Source organism: Coccidioides posadasii, chromosome 5 (genome assembly GCF_018416015.2).
Source record: "Coccidioides posadasii str. Silveira chromosome 5, complete sequence".
NCBI classification, from domain to species: domain Eukaryota; kingdom Fungi; phylum Ascomycota; class Eurotiomycetes; order Onygenales; family Onygenaceae; genus Coccidioides; species Coccidioides posadasii.
The window spans coordinates 174,712-189,491 of NC_089411.1; the positions used below are offsets into that span (position 1 = coordinate 174,712).

The window sequence follows — 14,780 nt, forward strand, 5'->3', positions numbered from 1 at the left end:
AGATACTTCGTCAAAGCCTCATGCTTATCTCTTTTTGGAATAGCGCTGGAGTGTGGCTGGTGCTTGTTCAGCCGTGGGTGTTCGAGCCGGGAAGGCAAAGCGAAAGGACCAGGCATCCCTGAGCGACACCGCCAGCAGAAGAAGAATGTGAAACTTCGCATTAATCATAGTGCTGCAGATCAATGAAACATCTTCTAAAAAGGTTATCTATATGTGCTGAGTAGCATAAAAGGGTTGGGACAAACACGACACTTCCGACAGTGAAAGGATGTCTGAACAGTACATTGTAGCAAGTTTATACCTCTAACATGGCATTTTATGCTCCAAACGAAAACGATGAATGCTTCAGGCAAAAAAGGACTCAGGAGGATGCATTGAGTCAATGAGCCCAAAAATTCATTTTACACCCTGGTGTCTCACCAAGACTTAAATCTATAATGACAGGAAAAGAAAGGAAACAAGGGGAAAAAAAGGTTCCCACCCAGCGCTAGTTAAGTCTTTTTATAGACCGTCATGACTGCAAGAAAAAAAATGAAAAGGACCAAAACAAAAGCACAAGACATCATTATGTCATAGAAGCAGCATTGGCAATAGCGCTTTGCAGAGCGCTCGTCAGGTCAGCATGGAAGAGTGGTCTGTTCACCCCATTTACAACTGTCATCCTGTGCTTCGCGTACTCCGTGGCCGTGACCAGTTCCTTCTCGATCACAGACACAGAGCTGCTACTCTTAGCGCCAATGACGCCTCCAGCTCGTTGAATGGTAGAAGTGGCGCTTTCCGTGGCTGGTGATTCGATATCATGTTTCGAAGACACTGCGTGGCCGTTCTCGCGCTCATTATCCAGGAACTCGGCGTGCGCGGCTGCGGAGGCGTTGCCTTCCAGGTTGGCAACGCTGAAGATGGGCTTCCATCTCGTAGCACCTGAATTGGCGGCGGGAGTATGGAAGCCAAATCCAGCGGAAGCGAGGGCTCGCTTCGTCCATCGATTGTTGAGGTGTGCGAAGTGCCAGTGGACGGGCTGAGGCGATGCGTAGAGGTCGAGCTGGTTGCGGACATCGATGAGGTTCTGAACCGATGTTACGTCAACGTTGTTGACTGTGGAGAAATCGAGGATCACAGCCTTGAGAGTTGGTAGATGGGAACGATCCTCCTCAGACTGGCCTCTGCGAGGGCCGGGCATGTTCCATGGTCTGTCACCGGGCCGGCTGTAGCTATTCGGATTTGTTCGTCTCGTATTCTTGTAGATCGTAGAGACAAGGTGGTCAAGGTAGTGGTTAACGCTGGGATAGTTGAATCCTTCAGAGAACCGATAAATGAAGACGCCGGGGTATGGCTGCCCCACTTCAATCTCGGGGTTCGAGCCATCCGCATGGCTGATGGGAAGGAAGATATTTCTAAATGCAGAGCTCCTCGGACCCGTTTCAGCGCCCCATCCATTGTATTTCCCATCGCTATCTGCCAGATGGTCTCCGACAACGGTATGAACCTTCACTCTGCCAAGGAACTGACCCTGAGCCTTGACGAGACGGAAGAGAAGGATTGCGAGGGACATGCAGACCGTCGTGTAGATTCCGTTCTCAATGTTTGTAAACACCATGACGAAAACACCGGCAAAGAAAACCACGACCTCAAGAGGAGAAACCCTCCAGAACTGATACACTGTGTTGGGTGGGGTGATCAGATCACCAACAGCGTGGATAATCACCGCAGATAGAGACGAATTCGGGATATAGAAAAAGACTGGTGGAAGGGCATAGATGGCGAGCAGGACGACCATAGCTGTGATAACGCCTCCAAATGGTGTACGCACACCGGCCTTAGACTGGATTGCAGTTCTGGAAAAGGATCCAGTTGCGGGATAGCCACCGAGGAACGGTCCAAGAAGGTTTGTGACACCAATGCCAATGAGCTCCTGGGATGGATCGATCGTATAGTTATTAATTCTTCCGAAAGATTTGGAGATGGCAATATGCTCGATCAGTAGAACAATTACACCGGCGGGGATATCTCCGGAAAAAGCTGAAAGCAATCCTGGGTTAAGATCGGGTACTGCAGCATGTTGGAATCCTGCAAACACAAGTCAATAAACGCTAAATCGAGGCTCGATGGATGTTAATAGTTACCTCTAGGAACGGTTCCCAATATTCTAAACCGCGGGTTATCGCGTCGGTGAATATTAACACCCGCGCTAACTCCAGTATAGAAGAGAATAACAATCACAGTGCGAAGGGTCGCGAGAAAGAACCATAGCTTAGCACGAGACGGATATTTTCGAGCACAATACGTGCAGCCAGAGCGAACGGCGTAAAGAATAAACAAAGCTGATAGGCCCATGGCAGCGTCGATCTTTGTGTCACCGAGATGTTTCAAAGTGTTTATGATGAGCTTATACGTCGAATCTCTGGTGTTGAAAGTAGTAATTCCCAGCATAGATGGAACCTGACCAGAGGAAATGCTTAACGCAGATCCAGTCATGAAGGCGGAGATTGCGGTCAAGGGAATGAAATCGACCAGCCATCCACATCGAATGAGGCCAACGAAGGTCACAACCGCCCCGCAAATGACTCCAAATGCAGACGCGATAACATGGGGTTCGAATTCCGGGTGTTCCATACGGACTCTGACTATAATATGACCAACGAGCGTGGACACGACTGCGACAGGCTGATATCACGTTAGCAACATGCGTCTCAAAGAGGGTTAAGGAGCATACCCCAATAGTGATATCCTTAGAAGTGGCAAAGAACCAGTAAACCAAGACACCCATAAACGAAGAATATAGACCAAATTCGACAGGCAATTCTGCAAGCTTTGCGTAAGCCATGCCCTGCGGAACGACAACAGCTCCGACCGTGACACCTGTCAGATAATTCTAGTTTTAGCGACTTTGTCCGTGAGCCATTCTAAGATCGGGATAAGAGATGGAAGCCCTACCAGCAACAAGGTCACCGAGAAACCATTGGACGTTGTATCTGGTGAGCCAACGGAGGAAAGGGAAGATATTGACAATGAACATGAGAACCTGTCGACCGGAGGGGACGCATTCCGCCAGCCAATCAATAGAGCTAGGCTCATGTTCGACAAAGGTATCACCGCTACCCGTGGAGAATGTGGACTCCCCGCGAGTGACGGGGTCGGCATCTGGCTTCTCGAGTTTGATACCGAGGACCTTTGCTAGCCCGTGGCCCACCTTTTGGGCATTTGTGGAAGGCTGGGAAGCCATGGCTATGGGGGCTCCCAAAGCGCGATTGGGGGGATAACGGGAAGAACGAAGACAAAAAAGAGCTTGCCAGAAATCCGCAGCTTTTTTAAGGAGATCTTATATCTCGATGATATACAGCTGCCGGGCTTCCGACCGAATGATCAATTGCTGGGACAAGGAACACGGGACACCTTGCTATGGTGTATTGTATGTAGATGTTGTCTCTCCTCGCACAGCATACGATCAATGGGGACCAACAGCTAATACCCAGCCGCAGGCCAGGTGAATCAGGAAGGGCCCAAGCTCAGTCTTCCGCGGATGATTTGTTTTTATCTAGTCCCCATCATCGGCGTGATCATGCGCAGACTGTCACAAATGCCAAGGATGAAAGAAGGGGGGGAAGGGAAAATAAGAAAAAGAAAAAGAGAAAAATGGAGGAGACGAAGGGGGAGGGAATCGAGCAGGTATTTGAGAGGAACGGCCGGGCAAACAGCGAAAGTCAAGTGGTTATCGGTGCGAGTCAAGATCAATATATAGGTTGTGAGCAAGATTCCATTCGAAACCAAAGAGAAACACGAAAAAGAAATTAGCTCTGAGACGGATGGATGAAGAAAACACGACCGACGAAACGTCGATCCTGAATAATAACCATCTGCTGAAGGGTCTGGGAAATAGCAGGGTTTGCTGGGAGAGCTATGGAGACCTGCTGAAGATCACGCAATCGCCCACGCGCGGAGGGACCGGGCTCCAGAGGCTTCCAGGCAGGGGACCCGTCAAAGAACCCAAGGATAGCTGAGTTTAAATTCGTGCCAGGGAAATCGAAACCGACACGTTAATAACCTAGTGAATCACCAACGCTGGCCGAGAAACGTGGGCCGGGGTACCTCGTGCAAGCATGTCTCGATCGCCAGCCTGTCGATCCTGTCACGGTACATTGCAACTGCAGGCAGGGGAGCTACATGGACAAGTCGTACTTGTACCTTGTTCTTAGCGACTTTTGCTACACTCACAGCGAGCTTCAGAGCCACGGCAGCAATGAGAAGAGATGGAGACACTTGTTGCCTGAAGAGCGGGCACAGCACTGTGGTTTGAGACAACAAAGAACGTTTGGAAAATGACTGAGCCTTTTCAACAGGTTCGGACGGTGAAGCTTGACAGGTTTACCTACCAGCAAAGAGCATCAAAAGAAGAAGAAGAAAAAAAAAAAAAAAGTTCAATACTCCGTACACCTGTTTCAAAAAAGTCGATGCAGTATGGGATGCGGCACCGGCGTCAGAAATCCTTCATTGCCTGTTCTTTGAAAGTTAGCCATACGCACAGATATTCGGTGCGATCGGATGGGTGGTGTCGTCTGGGGTAAACAGGCATATCCATTGGCCGTGAGCCAGCGTCTCTCGCCATTGATAACCATACAGCGTGCCTGGACCAGGATGCTGCAGGCCTTCCCTGATTGCAGATCTACCCCAGAAGCCAATGGCAAGCAGCTGAGCGTCGGTGGTCAGGCCGACCCTTGATGATATCATGGGACCCAAATTGTCAAGGGTAAGGCCTCCCGGTTTGACTTGGCCCATGGGTCACTCTTTGTGATTTCCTGACCCTTGCCGTCAGAGCGATGTTGTCCACTGAACGGGATGCCGACTTCGATCCGTCCATCGAAATTTGGAATGGTGTTGAGATCAACAACCATCGTGATGCTGTGTTCAATCGCTAAAAGGAACCCACCGCACAAACACAAAACAGACGCAAAGAGAGGCAGGATGAGCTTGACTAGCTTTCCGAGGAGATAGACTTGCCCTTCCTATGCCCAAACAGGCTTAGATGCCGCCGACCGCCGCACTGCTGCCAGCGACTTGACTGCTGCATCGAGCCAATCAGGAAAACCTCGAAAGTCGCCATCGGGTCCTCCAATGATGTAAATCTACCACATTCTCTTCGACGGACTCAAGGCAGATACCGGCCTCACCGCAACCTTCGGCCAGGAGTTCCTCGTGTACAAAGCGTCACAGCGCTGAAATGAGTTGTCTTGGCTGGGCAGATCCGACATTTTCCAAACTCCTTGATCCTTGCTTGCTGACTCTTGTTCGCCGCTCCCGAGATTTTCATCCGTGCCGACCGGCATGCGTGCAGCACAGGACCCCGGGTCGAAAACTTGCAAATGTCTGGAGAAATGACTAAAAAAAAAGATATTCGATAAAACTGTGCCCCGCTATCTCTGTAACTACTATGCCAATATCGCCAACGAGGCGAAAAAAGGAAGAAAAGCACACCTGCACTGCAAGCTGACATGCCCTTCTGCGTGTTTCTCCCAAGACACTTGGCGCATGGCCATTTGAAAAGTCAAATCTCGACCGCGGAGGATCATATGGACGGAGTACGACACACCTCAATACCTGACGCCTGTCACCCAGCCAATCCGGCTTCATCTGTATGTACACATGGTTACGGCCAACATCAACGACCAGCTCTGAGGCAACGAAAACTCTGTGTGGCCAGAGCCGCATGGCAGGTAGCTCGTCAGGTAACCATCAAATCCAGCATCCAACTCTAGATATATGCTGTCATTTGTGTAAAATTAACCGTCCAACCCCAACATTTCCATTCGGCCCGGCTGTCGTTGAAGAGCAAAGATCAAGCATTTTGCTGCTGTAACCTACTCGACCTCCATCCCCAGAAAACACCGTGCGCAGTTGCTCCTCCTACGACAACTAAGCGGAAGTGGGGGATGGATTCCGCTTACGGCCTCCATAGCCCACGTTCTCTCTTCCAATCATCTGGTAAGAAGCCCACAGCCCTACGGATTATGACCACTCGTTCCCTCTCTTGAATTCGCTTCCCGATTTGTTCGAGAAACATTCTATGCAAAACCTATATCAGCCGGTATATAGGTGCTCCGAAGCCCCAAGTCAGCCATCGGTAACAACCGGAGTCTGCGGCGCTACTTGTTCCATCCAGCATCGTATTGCTCTTCGTATAAAAAAATATTCACACATAAGCAGTTGTCAGCATCTGACCTAGTTAACGCCGGAGCACGGAGTAGTTACGAACCGCAAAAGTTTATGTAAATGAATACTTTTTGCCTCTTGTGGGTAACAAAGAAGCCTACTTCTGCTGTCGAGGCACGGCGACGATCAGTGCTTGTCATTGTCCAGTGGCATCCTCTCAGCTCATTAACCTCTTCGACGGTGCTTATCTCCGCTTGGCGTAGGACAACCGCGCCGAAAATCCATCCAGACCTGTCAAGGTTCCGTGGAGGACACGGGAGTTCTCCGTACAACGTAATTTTCATTAAAATAACCCAATGACAGCGGACATACAAATAGACTGAGCGCAATATGCGAAGCAGACCTGCAGTCTGCATCTTAAACAAAAAAAAAAAAAAAAAAAAAAAAAAAAAAAAAAATTAGCATCGGGGAGGGGGGGGTCTCGCTTGGCTATTTTTCGTTCATTTTCGCCTAGATTTTGAAAATCTGTTAAGTGTTCCAGATTCAGCTCGCAAGGTGCATGTTTTTCGTTTCAACCCTCAAATTGCGTATCGCACCGCCCTGGACCGGTTGCGCTACACAGCATCACCAAATCATTGAAGATGTAGGGGGAGCTGGGCGTCCAATACTCATGCGGCCAGTCTCATCTGGCCTTGAGAATTCGAAAAGAAGCTGCCGACAGAGCCGGAAAACCCACCCGTGAAGAATACCTTTTCTCGGGCGGTCGTCTTCCTTTCCGAGTCCCTCCCCAAATTCCAGTAACAGAAAGCACTGAAAGCTCGTCCTGACCATCTTGCGCAAACCTGAAATATCCACTCATACACAACGGCTAAGGATCTGGCTCGTTACGAGATAGGAGCTGCTAACTGACGGACGAGACCTTTCCTCTGCTCCGTCTCCCTCCCTTCTGCTTACTTACCTCTCTCTTCCCTGGACGGAGATTTTTCCATCCGAAGCGCCTCTTTCGCACATACACACGTTATACATCAGTCTCATTGATGTCTCACGGGCCTCATACGTAGGACTGATTCAGGGGCTAGGAAAATCCCGCAATGTCAGACAAAGTGAACACCAACATGCAGCGCAACTTCGTCAAAAGCTGCAGACCTCCATCAGTAATAATATCCCGAGTCTGGAAATTTCTAACCTGCCGGGGATACGGCAATCCTGACCGGACAACTTCCAAATAGGAAGACAGACATTAAACAAAAGAGCAACAGCAGCTGAATATGATAACAATGGGCCGTAGCCAATGGTCGAAAGCCGCCGAGACGTCTCACAAAGCTGTTGGCCAAGCTGAAATCCTCAACTTCTCGCTACCAATGCAACCATATCAAGAAAGGAACTGCTTCGATGTTTGGCATTGCTTAAGCGGACGCAGCGAGAACAATCGCAATTTTACAGATCGCGGAACAGCTGCTCTGTGCTCGCAAGGTTGGCGATCTGCGTTGCTCGCACGCTTAGGAGCGGTATGCCGGCATCCAAGACCAAACAAAAACAAGGCAATTAATTTTACAAAGATGTGGTAGCAATGGCTCTCATATTAACGACCTGGCCAGGGGTTTCATTTGTGGAGGAAAAAGCGCCCCGTGGCAAAGCTATCTGCAATTTTATTAATATGAATTTAATATTACCCCAAATCCTGCATTGGCATCATAGGTAGAAATGAATGAACTAGAATTCCCAAACCATGATTGCAATTGGTATCGTCTATGGTATGTAAGCGTTCGTGGCTCCCAAACCCTCCTCCGTCTTTGAATTATCGCATCGTGGTCTCATAGTCATCAGAAGGCGAGGAGAATACGAGGGGACAAAAGAAAACTGGCCAATGAAACTGGGGGAAGGGTACACAGGGAGAGCAGGCAGGCCCAGCAACGAAATAGAAAGCACTGACTTTGCTCGGCCAAAAATAAATAAATAAATAATAAAAAAAAGAATAGGAACAGAACGAACAGACGACAGGCAGGCGGGCAAAGAATATTATGTAGTAAAAGGCAGATGATCGTTTTGTGTTGTTCGTATCCGATGCCGGGAAGAAAAATGTCCTTCCGAACACCCGTATTTCATGCTTCAGTCTCCAGGGATGAAAGATAATGCCTCTTTTTTCATGATGGAATCACAACAAAGGGAAAAGTCCATTGTCAACACCGAAGCCGACTCTTCTCCATCCAAGAGTATGGGAGATGAAAAAAACTCTCCCCCGTTTCACACATCACGCTATGCAAGGTTCCGAATTATACGAGAGTTTTATTGCGATGCGCATTGCATCCGTTCCGCGCCAGGTGGAATGCCATCTTCGTCTTCTTCATCAAGGCTGGCAGCTCCGTGAGCACGGGCCCGAGAACCCTCGTCCACCTCCTCCAATTCGAAGTCTTCAACCATTGAATCTGGGGGTGGCTGTGTCTGCTGCACACGTGGTGGGAGGACTTGTTCTAGCAATTCAAGGTTTCGAAGATCCTCTCCCTTCGGGAATTTCACGTTGAATTGAATGTAGAGGTTTCCGAAGTCGTGATGGCGGAACGACGGCATTCCTTGTCCTTTGATAACCTTGACAGCTCCTATTTTTGTTTTTAAACGAAGCACGTTAGTGATATTTACTCCTCAGGCGCAAAAAAGCCATGACGTTTTAGAATACGTACCGGGTACGATAGGTTCTCCGGGAGCAATATTAACCGCCAACCACCGGTCGTCCAGATGTTCGATGTTTATCGAGCCTCCAGCCAATGCGGTGAGAAGATCTATATCGGCTTGGTAAAACAAATCATCGTCTTTGCGCTGGAATCGTGGATGAGGCTTCTGCTCGATTTCAAACACTACATCACCGGGCAGGACTCCTGGCATCTGATCACCCTCCCCACGGAAATCAATCCTGTGGCCGTTCTTGACACCACGGTCAACGTGGACATGAAGAACTTTCCTCTCGATGACGGTCTTCTTGCCCGAGCAGCGCTTGCAACGATCCTTCTCCCGGATAATCTCTCCCTCTCCGTTACAATCAGGGCAAACGCTTTGGAAACGCTGGATCATTGGGCCCATCTGGCGCATCATAATCTTCATACCGGTACCATTACATCCAGAGCACTGCTTAACAGCACCCTCTTTTCCTCCGCGTCCGTCGCATCCTGGACAAATGATCGACTTCTGGAGAGCCAACTTCGAGACTTTGCCACGGTAGATATCTTCCAAAGAAACCTTGTGCACGTGGTGGATGGTCCTTGCCTTCTTGGGGCCAGTATCTCTCATTCCACCGCCGAACATGCCGCCGAAACCTCCGCCGCCGCCAAAGAACTGGGCAAATAGGTCTTCCGCATTCATTCCGCCGGCCGCGCCGCCTTGTTCTAGGCCTTCTTCACCATATTGATCGTAGAGCTGGCGTTTCTGTGGATCCGACAGAACCTCATAAGCATGTGATAAATCCTTGAACTTTTCGGCGGCATCAGGATTATGGGCGTTCTTGTCTGGTGGGACAGTTGAGTGAGCTGGGGCTCAAAAGCTTCGAGGATGAAGCAATTTTCAGCATACCTGGATGGTGCTTCAAAGCACCTTTCTTATAAGCTGTTTTCAACTGTGCTTCGGTGGCATTGGGAGGAACCTGAGAGGTCGGTGTCAGCAAGGTGATCATCACAGGAGGATACACAAGAACCTACCCCTAGAATATCGTAGTATTTGGTTTCTTTCACCATTTTCACAGAAGTCTAGAGAAGATGGAAGGAGGTGAGAGGGGAGGAGGCTGAGGGGAAAAACTTGAGTGCTGTTGCCGAACCGTCCTTGTCCGTATTGCAAAAAGAATGTCTTCTGAATAATGAAAACCAAGGCTTTAAGAAGAGAAGAAACGCTAAGGCGATCCTGTGATGAGATGGAGGTTTTGAGGAGGAAAGAGATGGATGCCCTTGAAAGGCGTGTTGATAAAAAAAAAAAGAGTCCAGGGAGGGATGGATGCCTTTGGAAATCTGGACCTGAAAAAAGTCGCTGGTTGGTGGTGGAAAAGCCTCCCTACCGTGGTCAGGGTCTGACGTTTTGCTTCGGTATCGGACGTGTGTATTATTACAAGGGTGCGCCAGTGAAGTACATATCAACAATGACAGAAGGGCAATGATTTTACTCCTGGATATCCTCTTTACAAACCACAAAAAAAGTGAAGAGAATTGATTCCTGGTATTCAAGGCTCCTCACGTGCAAAATTATACAGGAAGCAGTTTGTTTTTAATTCACTGTGCGGGTTCTCCAGCTCTATTTGGATTCGTCAATTGAAATGGTGATATCGAAAAGATATGACAATACAGTTACAATACAACCTTCCCGGATGCAGCTAGGCACTGTAGAGGGCCGTGGCGCGTTAGTCTTCCTTGGGCTTCTGAAGGCTTCCATCTGCCTCGACTGCTTTCTGTTGTTTTCGATGCTCGTCAAAAAAAACCCCATCACCAGCATCGCTGCCAGAAACTTCGACAGGATTCAGGCTGCAATAAGAGCTTATTTGATGCATTTCTTGCTGCCTGCAGGTAGCCTGTGCATGCGCATCCTTACTGATGGCGACGGAGCGCTTTTTTTTTTTTTTTTTTTTTTGTTTTTTAAATTTTTCTCATGCGTTGCCCCTGATTCCGGTGGGGATTCCTCGCCGTCCCAGCCAAACGCTGACGCGATTCACTCGCAGTTACCAGCGCCAAGCTATTTTTATCTCCGCCGGGGCGTATCGGGATCGGACAATCCAATGCTCCGTGGTGCATTTAAGGTTAAGCTCTTGAAACTGATCGTCGCGCTGCCTCAGGCTACAGTATCATCCTTCGAAGAGCCCAGGCGGCCGTGGATAACATCATGCTCGGATAATACTTTCCCGTTTCATTACTGAGAGCTGCAGCCAAACGGGTTGCATTGTGTACTTTTACTGGGGCAACAGATGACTATATAGTCCTTTACTGAATACGTTCTTGGAAATATGATTGATCGCCTGACTTGTATGTAATCGGTCAGAAGAAGGGTATCAACAGAGTTGGCATCAAAAGGAAGACACCCGTGATCCCTTGTTGAAATTGCCCTTAAAGTATATGCAACCATAGAAGTGTAAAGTGCAGATTTTGAGCGGAGATGCCGTTCTATCAAATACCGAGGAGAAACGCGAAAGGCCTGTTATTAAATACCATCGCAAGCGCTATTTAAGAGGTGGCAGTTAGCCGGTGAATTTCTTGGAAAAAGAACTTCAAATCTTCGGGGTTAACAAAGGGAGTGATGCCTAGATCCAATTAGCCAAAGCTGTAACATAGAATCCTGCCTTTGACGATCAATCTCACCGTGGCCCAAGTTCACTATCCATCTCTGCTTTCCTCCTCCAAAACCTTTGACCATATTCTCCACAACGGCGGTGATAGCCTCTCTGGAACCGTACAAACAGCCTGGGTCGGCATTGCCCTGTAAAGTTACTCTGCCATTTGCAATCCGAGTTGCCTGCGCGGGGTCATGAAGCCAATCGAGCCCCACAACGTTGTATCCAGACTGACACAAGTCATCCAAGGCATACCAAGCGCCCTTGGCAAACACGGTCATCGGCACGGCCTCATACCCGAGTTCTACTACCCTCTTAGGCAAGTTGGCCGCGATATATCGCAGATATGGCAGAGCGAACTCTGAGAACGAAGCAGGCGACAATTCGCCAGCCCAAGAATCAAACACTTGGACCAATTGCGCTCCCGCAGCCACCTGCAGTGCCAAATACTCCACGCAGATTTCAGCAATCTTCTGTAGCAGCGCCTTGGATGCCTCGGGATATTTGTATACCCATGTCTTTGACTGAATGAACATCTTGCTTCCTCCTCCTTCAACCATATAGCACAGCAACGTCCATGGAGCCCCACAAAACCCAATCAGCGGAACCCTACCTCGCAGCTTTTGTCGCGTGAGGGTAATGGCTTTGTAGACATAATCAAGCTCCGCTTTAACATCTACCTTTTTTGTCATCACTCTCTCGTATTGTCCGTCATCCGGCGACTTCAGTGGCTCTGGGAAATGCGGGCCTTTTTTTTCCACCATCTCCACGGTCATACCCATCGCCTGTGGGATAACAAGAATGTCGGAAAAGATGATCGCAGCGTCGATGAGTCCCTCGTATCGTTCAATGGGCTGGAGCGTCAATGTCGAAGCCACCTCGGGGTCGCGACAGCATTCAAAGAAATCGCGGGTACCTTTCGCTTCGTGGTATTCGGGGAGGTATCTCCCGGCTAAAGCAGATTAGACTTGGCCTCTCTACCTGTCGAATTTCAAAGAATCGAGAACGAAGTGTGGGGAATCTTTACCTTGTCGCATAATCCATATTGGCGGTCTTTGAACTTTCTCCCCTACAGCAGTGACGTTAGTATCACGTTGGAGATTAATCTAGTGGCTTCAAATACCTCTCGCAGCTTTGAGAAGCAAGTCGTTCTTCAGTGGTTCGAATTGATTAGACATGGTTGCTGGGATTTGGATTGTTATCTTAAAGCTCGCCGGCTTGGGTGGGGGAAGTATTACATATATTGAGCCAAAGTTCCTGGGCCCCAAATTCCTGAGCAACCCCCACCAAGTCCCGATCAGAGTTCTGGGACAAGATTGACTTTGTACCCGCGAAAGTAAATATCAAGTCAACTACGGAGAAAAGAGTAAGGACAATGATACTAGCATTGTATTTCCGTTTATATTGGATTGAGGAGTCAAAGTTTACGACAAGCTCCCCCCAGCCGGGGGGGGAAGGATGAACAAACCAGCTGACGTACGGAGTACAGTGGGATTATGTCTGTTTGGCTAATTGATAACTGCAGCACATTATCCGTCTTCACCCCGGGCCCACTTCCTCAAATTCCCTATTCCGTACAGGGAGTCGGAAATCTTTTGTACTTGCTTTCGGCTTTCAGTCTCAGCAATAATGTCTACGGTTTCACGGCTATTGATTGTGGTTGCTGCCTGCGTGGAGCTTTCTTCCCATTTTAGACCTCCGTCACTTCTCGCAGAAAAGCACTGAAGAAGTTTGGGGCCGATAGCAGAGTCTCTCAGCTCCTTAGTCGACCCAGGTTTATGGACATTATCAACGGAGACTAGAATGGTGCCCCTGTCATCGAGAGCTACAACATCAAGGGCGTTTCCGGATAATTCAATGGGAGCAAGGGCAGTAAGGCGACCATTAGTGCCAAAGCTGAACGCTAATAGCCTCGAAACACTAACGTGGAGATTGTCAGCGGAATGAGAATGTAGTTATTGTGAGAAATTCGCTTACCCCTCCAGAGCAACCAAAATTCCCCCGCGGGCGTGCTCGGTGAGACCAGGATTCCCAGAGAAAGGTATCGCATAGATACCTGAGACTGCTATATCAGGTGCATCGGATTGGGGCGGTTGAGCCTTTGTGCTTTCCGCAACGTCACCATCGTGCACCAATGAAATGGTCTGTGCGACACGCCCAGCCAACCAATCCCAACAGATAATACAATTATCGCCGCCACCAGATATCAGGGACCTAGGGTCCCAGGGCGGAATGCAGAGCTTGCTCACAAAAGATGTATGGCCTAGGCAATAACCGTGTATAATATGAGCCTGGGAAGGTCCTCGGGAGACACGAATGTGCTCATCACGGTCCGAGGTGATGATATACAAACGAGGGCTGGTGGAAGAGTCGGATGGTACGGGTGCGAGAATGAGATCAGTGAGCATGGACACATGGCCGAGTAAAAGCCTGTGCTGAAACGAAGGCTCCAACTTTTCCTGGGCGGCACGGGGAGTGCGGAGCTGTTGCTCAAGGGCCTTCAAGTTTCTTTGTGTGTGGACGGTAAGCTTGGTGGCAGATGGCTGGAAAGGTTTCGAAGATTCTGCCGCTTTTCTCAATGGCAAAACAACTTCGTCTCTGGGGAGCAAAGGTAGAGAGTAAACATCGCCGAATTTATCTCCGCACAGGATTGTATTATTGTCCGGGGTCAGTGAAATTGCACAGGGCCGCTTTGGCATGCATCTGATTCGCAAAATTAGCAAGCAGTGCTTTACGTTTGTTTCACTGCTGCCCAGAATTAGCGATTCTTACCGCTCTGTCAATTGGGTGAGCTTTCCATCCTGCTTGACTTCAAAAACCCGTAAACACTTGTCCTCTCCTGTCACGGCAACAATATGGTCTCCAGTCCCTGAAATGACAAGAATGGGAATTGTTGACCATGCTTGCTCCGCAGTCTCAGATCTTCTAGCTTTAGCCTTCGCGCTCTGCTCGGTTTGAGCTTCCCCGCTTTCGTTGACAGGAGGGGTTAATTTCCTCCTTTTCTCAGGTGGTTCTGCACAGGTATCAGCACTGGAAGCTCGATCGGGTGATATATCGGAGTCCAGTGGCCGCAGAAAAGAAGCAGGGGGCCAGCTCGACAGCAGGGACCCAGTCCCGGCGTCAAATATCTGTATCGATGGCCCCGCTACCGCCGCAAGAAGCTCCCGTAGCTGACATCTGAAGTGGCGGATGCGCGAGATTGGATATCGCAGACTCATGCTTCAGCCAAATAGAGGTAGAGCCACGTGTCGAGCTTCTACTAGTGGGTCAATGCAGGCTTCTACACCCGCCGTCACGCCAGGTTGACGACGAGATGCTCTCGTCGCATAAATTTCGCGAT

At 49.2% G+C, this 14,780-nt stretch overlaps 4 protein-coding genes across 4 annotated transcripts; all 4 read right to left on the reverse strand.

The window, feature by feature from the left end:
- Positions 1-233: 233 nt before the first annotated feature.
- On the reverse strand, positions 234-3,757 carry SUL2_2 (Sulfate permease 2). Its single transcript, XM_003071400.2, has 4 exons — positions 2,935-3,757; positions 2,714-2,859; positions 2,124-2,664; positions 234-2,067 (listed from the first exon to the last, which is right to left on the reverse strand). Exons 1-4 carry the CDS (start codon positions 3,221-3,223, stop codon positions 566-568), a joined length of 2,478 nt encoding a protein of 825 aa, XP_003071446.2. The 5' UTR covers positions 3,224-3,757; the 3' UTR covers positions 234-565.
- A 4,103-nt stretch (positions 3,758-7,860) lies between these two features.
- YDJ1 (Type I HSP40 co-chaperone) lies at positions 7,861-10,075 on the reverse strand. The gene is made up of 4 exons (XM_003071401.2): positions 9,831-10,075; positions 9,706-9,775; positions 8,823-9,641; positions 7,861-8,741 (listed from the first exon to the last, which is right to left on the reverse strand). Exons 1-4 carry the CDS (start codon positions 9,864-9,866, stop codon positions 8,431-8,433), a joined length of 1,236 nt encoding a protein of 411 aa, XP_003071447.1. The 5' UTR covers positions 9,867-10,075; the 3' UTR covers positions 7,861-8,430.
- A 1,032-nt stretch (positions 10,076-11,107) lies between these two features.
- HEM12 (Uroporphyrinogen decarboxylase in heme biosynthesis) lies at positions 11,108-12,773 on the reverse strand. The gene is made up of 4 exons (XM_003071402.2): positions 12,564-12,773; positions 12,468-12,509; positions 11,469-12,392; positions 11,108-11,410 (listed from the first exon to the last, which is right to left on the reverse strand). Exons 1-4 carry the CDS (start codon positions 12,616-12,618, stop codon positions 11,334-11,336), a joined length of 1,098 nt encoding a protein of 365 aa, XP_003071448.1. The 5' UTR covers positions 12,619-12,773; the 3' UTR covers positions 11,108-11,333.
- A 58-nt stretch (positions 12,774-12,831) lies between these two features.
- On the reverse strand, positions 12,832-14,742 carry TRM82 (tRNA (guanine-N(7)-)-methyltransferase non-catalytic subunit trm82). The gene is made up of 3 exons (XM_003071403.2): positions 14,213-14,742; positions 13,418-14,143; positions 12,832-13,360 (listed from the first exon to the last, which is right to left on the reverse strand). The coding sequence occupies exons 1-3, from the start codon at positions 14,656-14,658 to the stop codon at positions 12,970-12,972; spliced, it is 1,563 nt and encodes a 520-aa protein (XP_003071449.2). The 5' UTR covers positions 14,659-14,742; the 3' UTR covers positions 12,832-12,969.
- Positions 14,743-14,780: the final 38 nt, after the last annotated feature.

Excerpts from the sequence above, each read along its gene's own strand:
- TRM82 (XM_003071403.2), bottom strand. The coding sequence starts at position 14,658 with ATGAGTCTGCGATATCCAATCTCGCGCATCCGCCACTTCAGATGTCAG. Across the intron at positions 14,144-14,212 it reads CTCACCCAATTGACAGAGCG|ATGCATGCCAAAGCGGCCCT; the intron begins GTAAGAATCGCT and ends TTTGCGAATCAG. Across the intron at positions 13,361-13,417 it reads ATTTTGGTTGCTCTGGAGGG|TGTTTCGAGGCTATTAGCGT; the intron begins GTAAGCGAATTT and ends TCTCCACGTTAG.
- SUL2_2 (XM_003071400.2), bottom strand. The coding sequence starts at position 3,223 with ATGGCTTCCCAGCCTTCCACAAATGCCCAAAAGGTGGGCCACGGGCTA. Across the intron at positions 2,860-2,934 it reads TCTCGGTGACCTTGTTGCTG|GTGTCACGGTCGGAGCTGTT; the intron begins GTAGGGCTTCCA and ends ATTATCTGACAG. Across the intron at positions 2,068-2,123 it reads ATTGGGAACCGTTCCTAGAG|GATTCCAACATGCTGCAGTA; the intron begins GTAACTATTAAC and ends TTGTGTTTGCAG.
- YDJ1 (XM_003071401.2), bottom strand. The coding sequence starts at position 9,866 with ATGGTGAAAGAAACCAAATACTACGATATTCTAGGG. Across the intron at positions 9,776-9,830 it reads AATACTACGATATTCTAGGG|GTTCCTCCCAATGCCACCGA; the intron begins GTAGGTTCTTGT and ends CCGACCTCTCAG. Across the intron at positions 9,642-9,705 it reads TGCTTTGAAGCACCATCCAG|ACAAGAACGCCCATAATCCT; the intron begins GTATGCTGAAAA and ends CTGTCCCACCAG.
- HEM12 (XM_003071402.2), bottom strand. The coding sequence starts at position 12,618 with ATGTCTAATCAATTCGAACCACTGAAGAACGACTTGCTTCTCAAAGCT. Across the intron at positions 12,510-12,563 it reads GCTTCTCAAAGCTGCGAGAG|GGGAGAAAGTTCAAAGACCG; the intron begins GTATTTGAAGCC and ends TCACTGCTGTAG. Across the intron at positions 11,411-11,468 it reads GATAGTGAACTTGGGCCACG|GCATCACTCCCTTTGTTAAC; the intron begins GTGAGATTGATC and ends AATTGGATCTAG.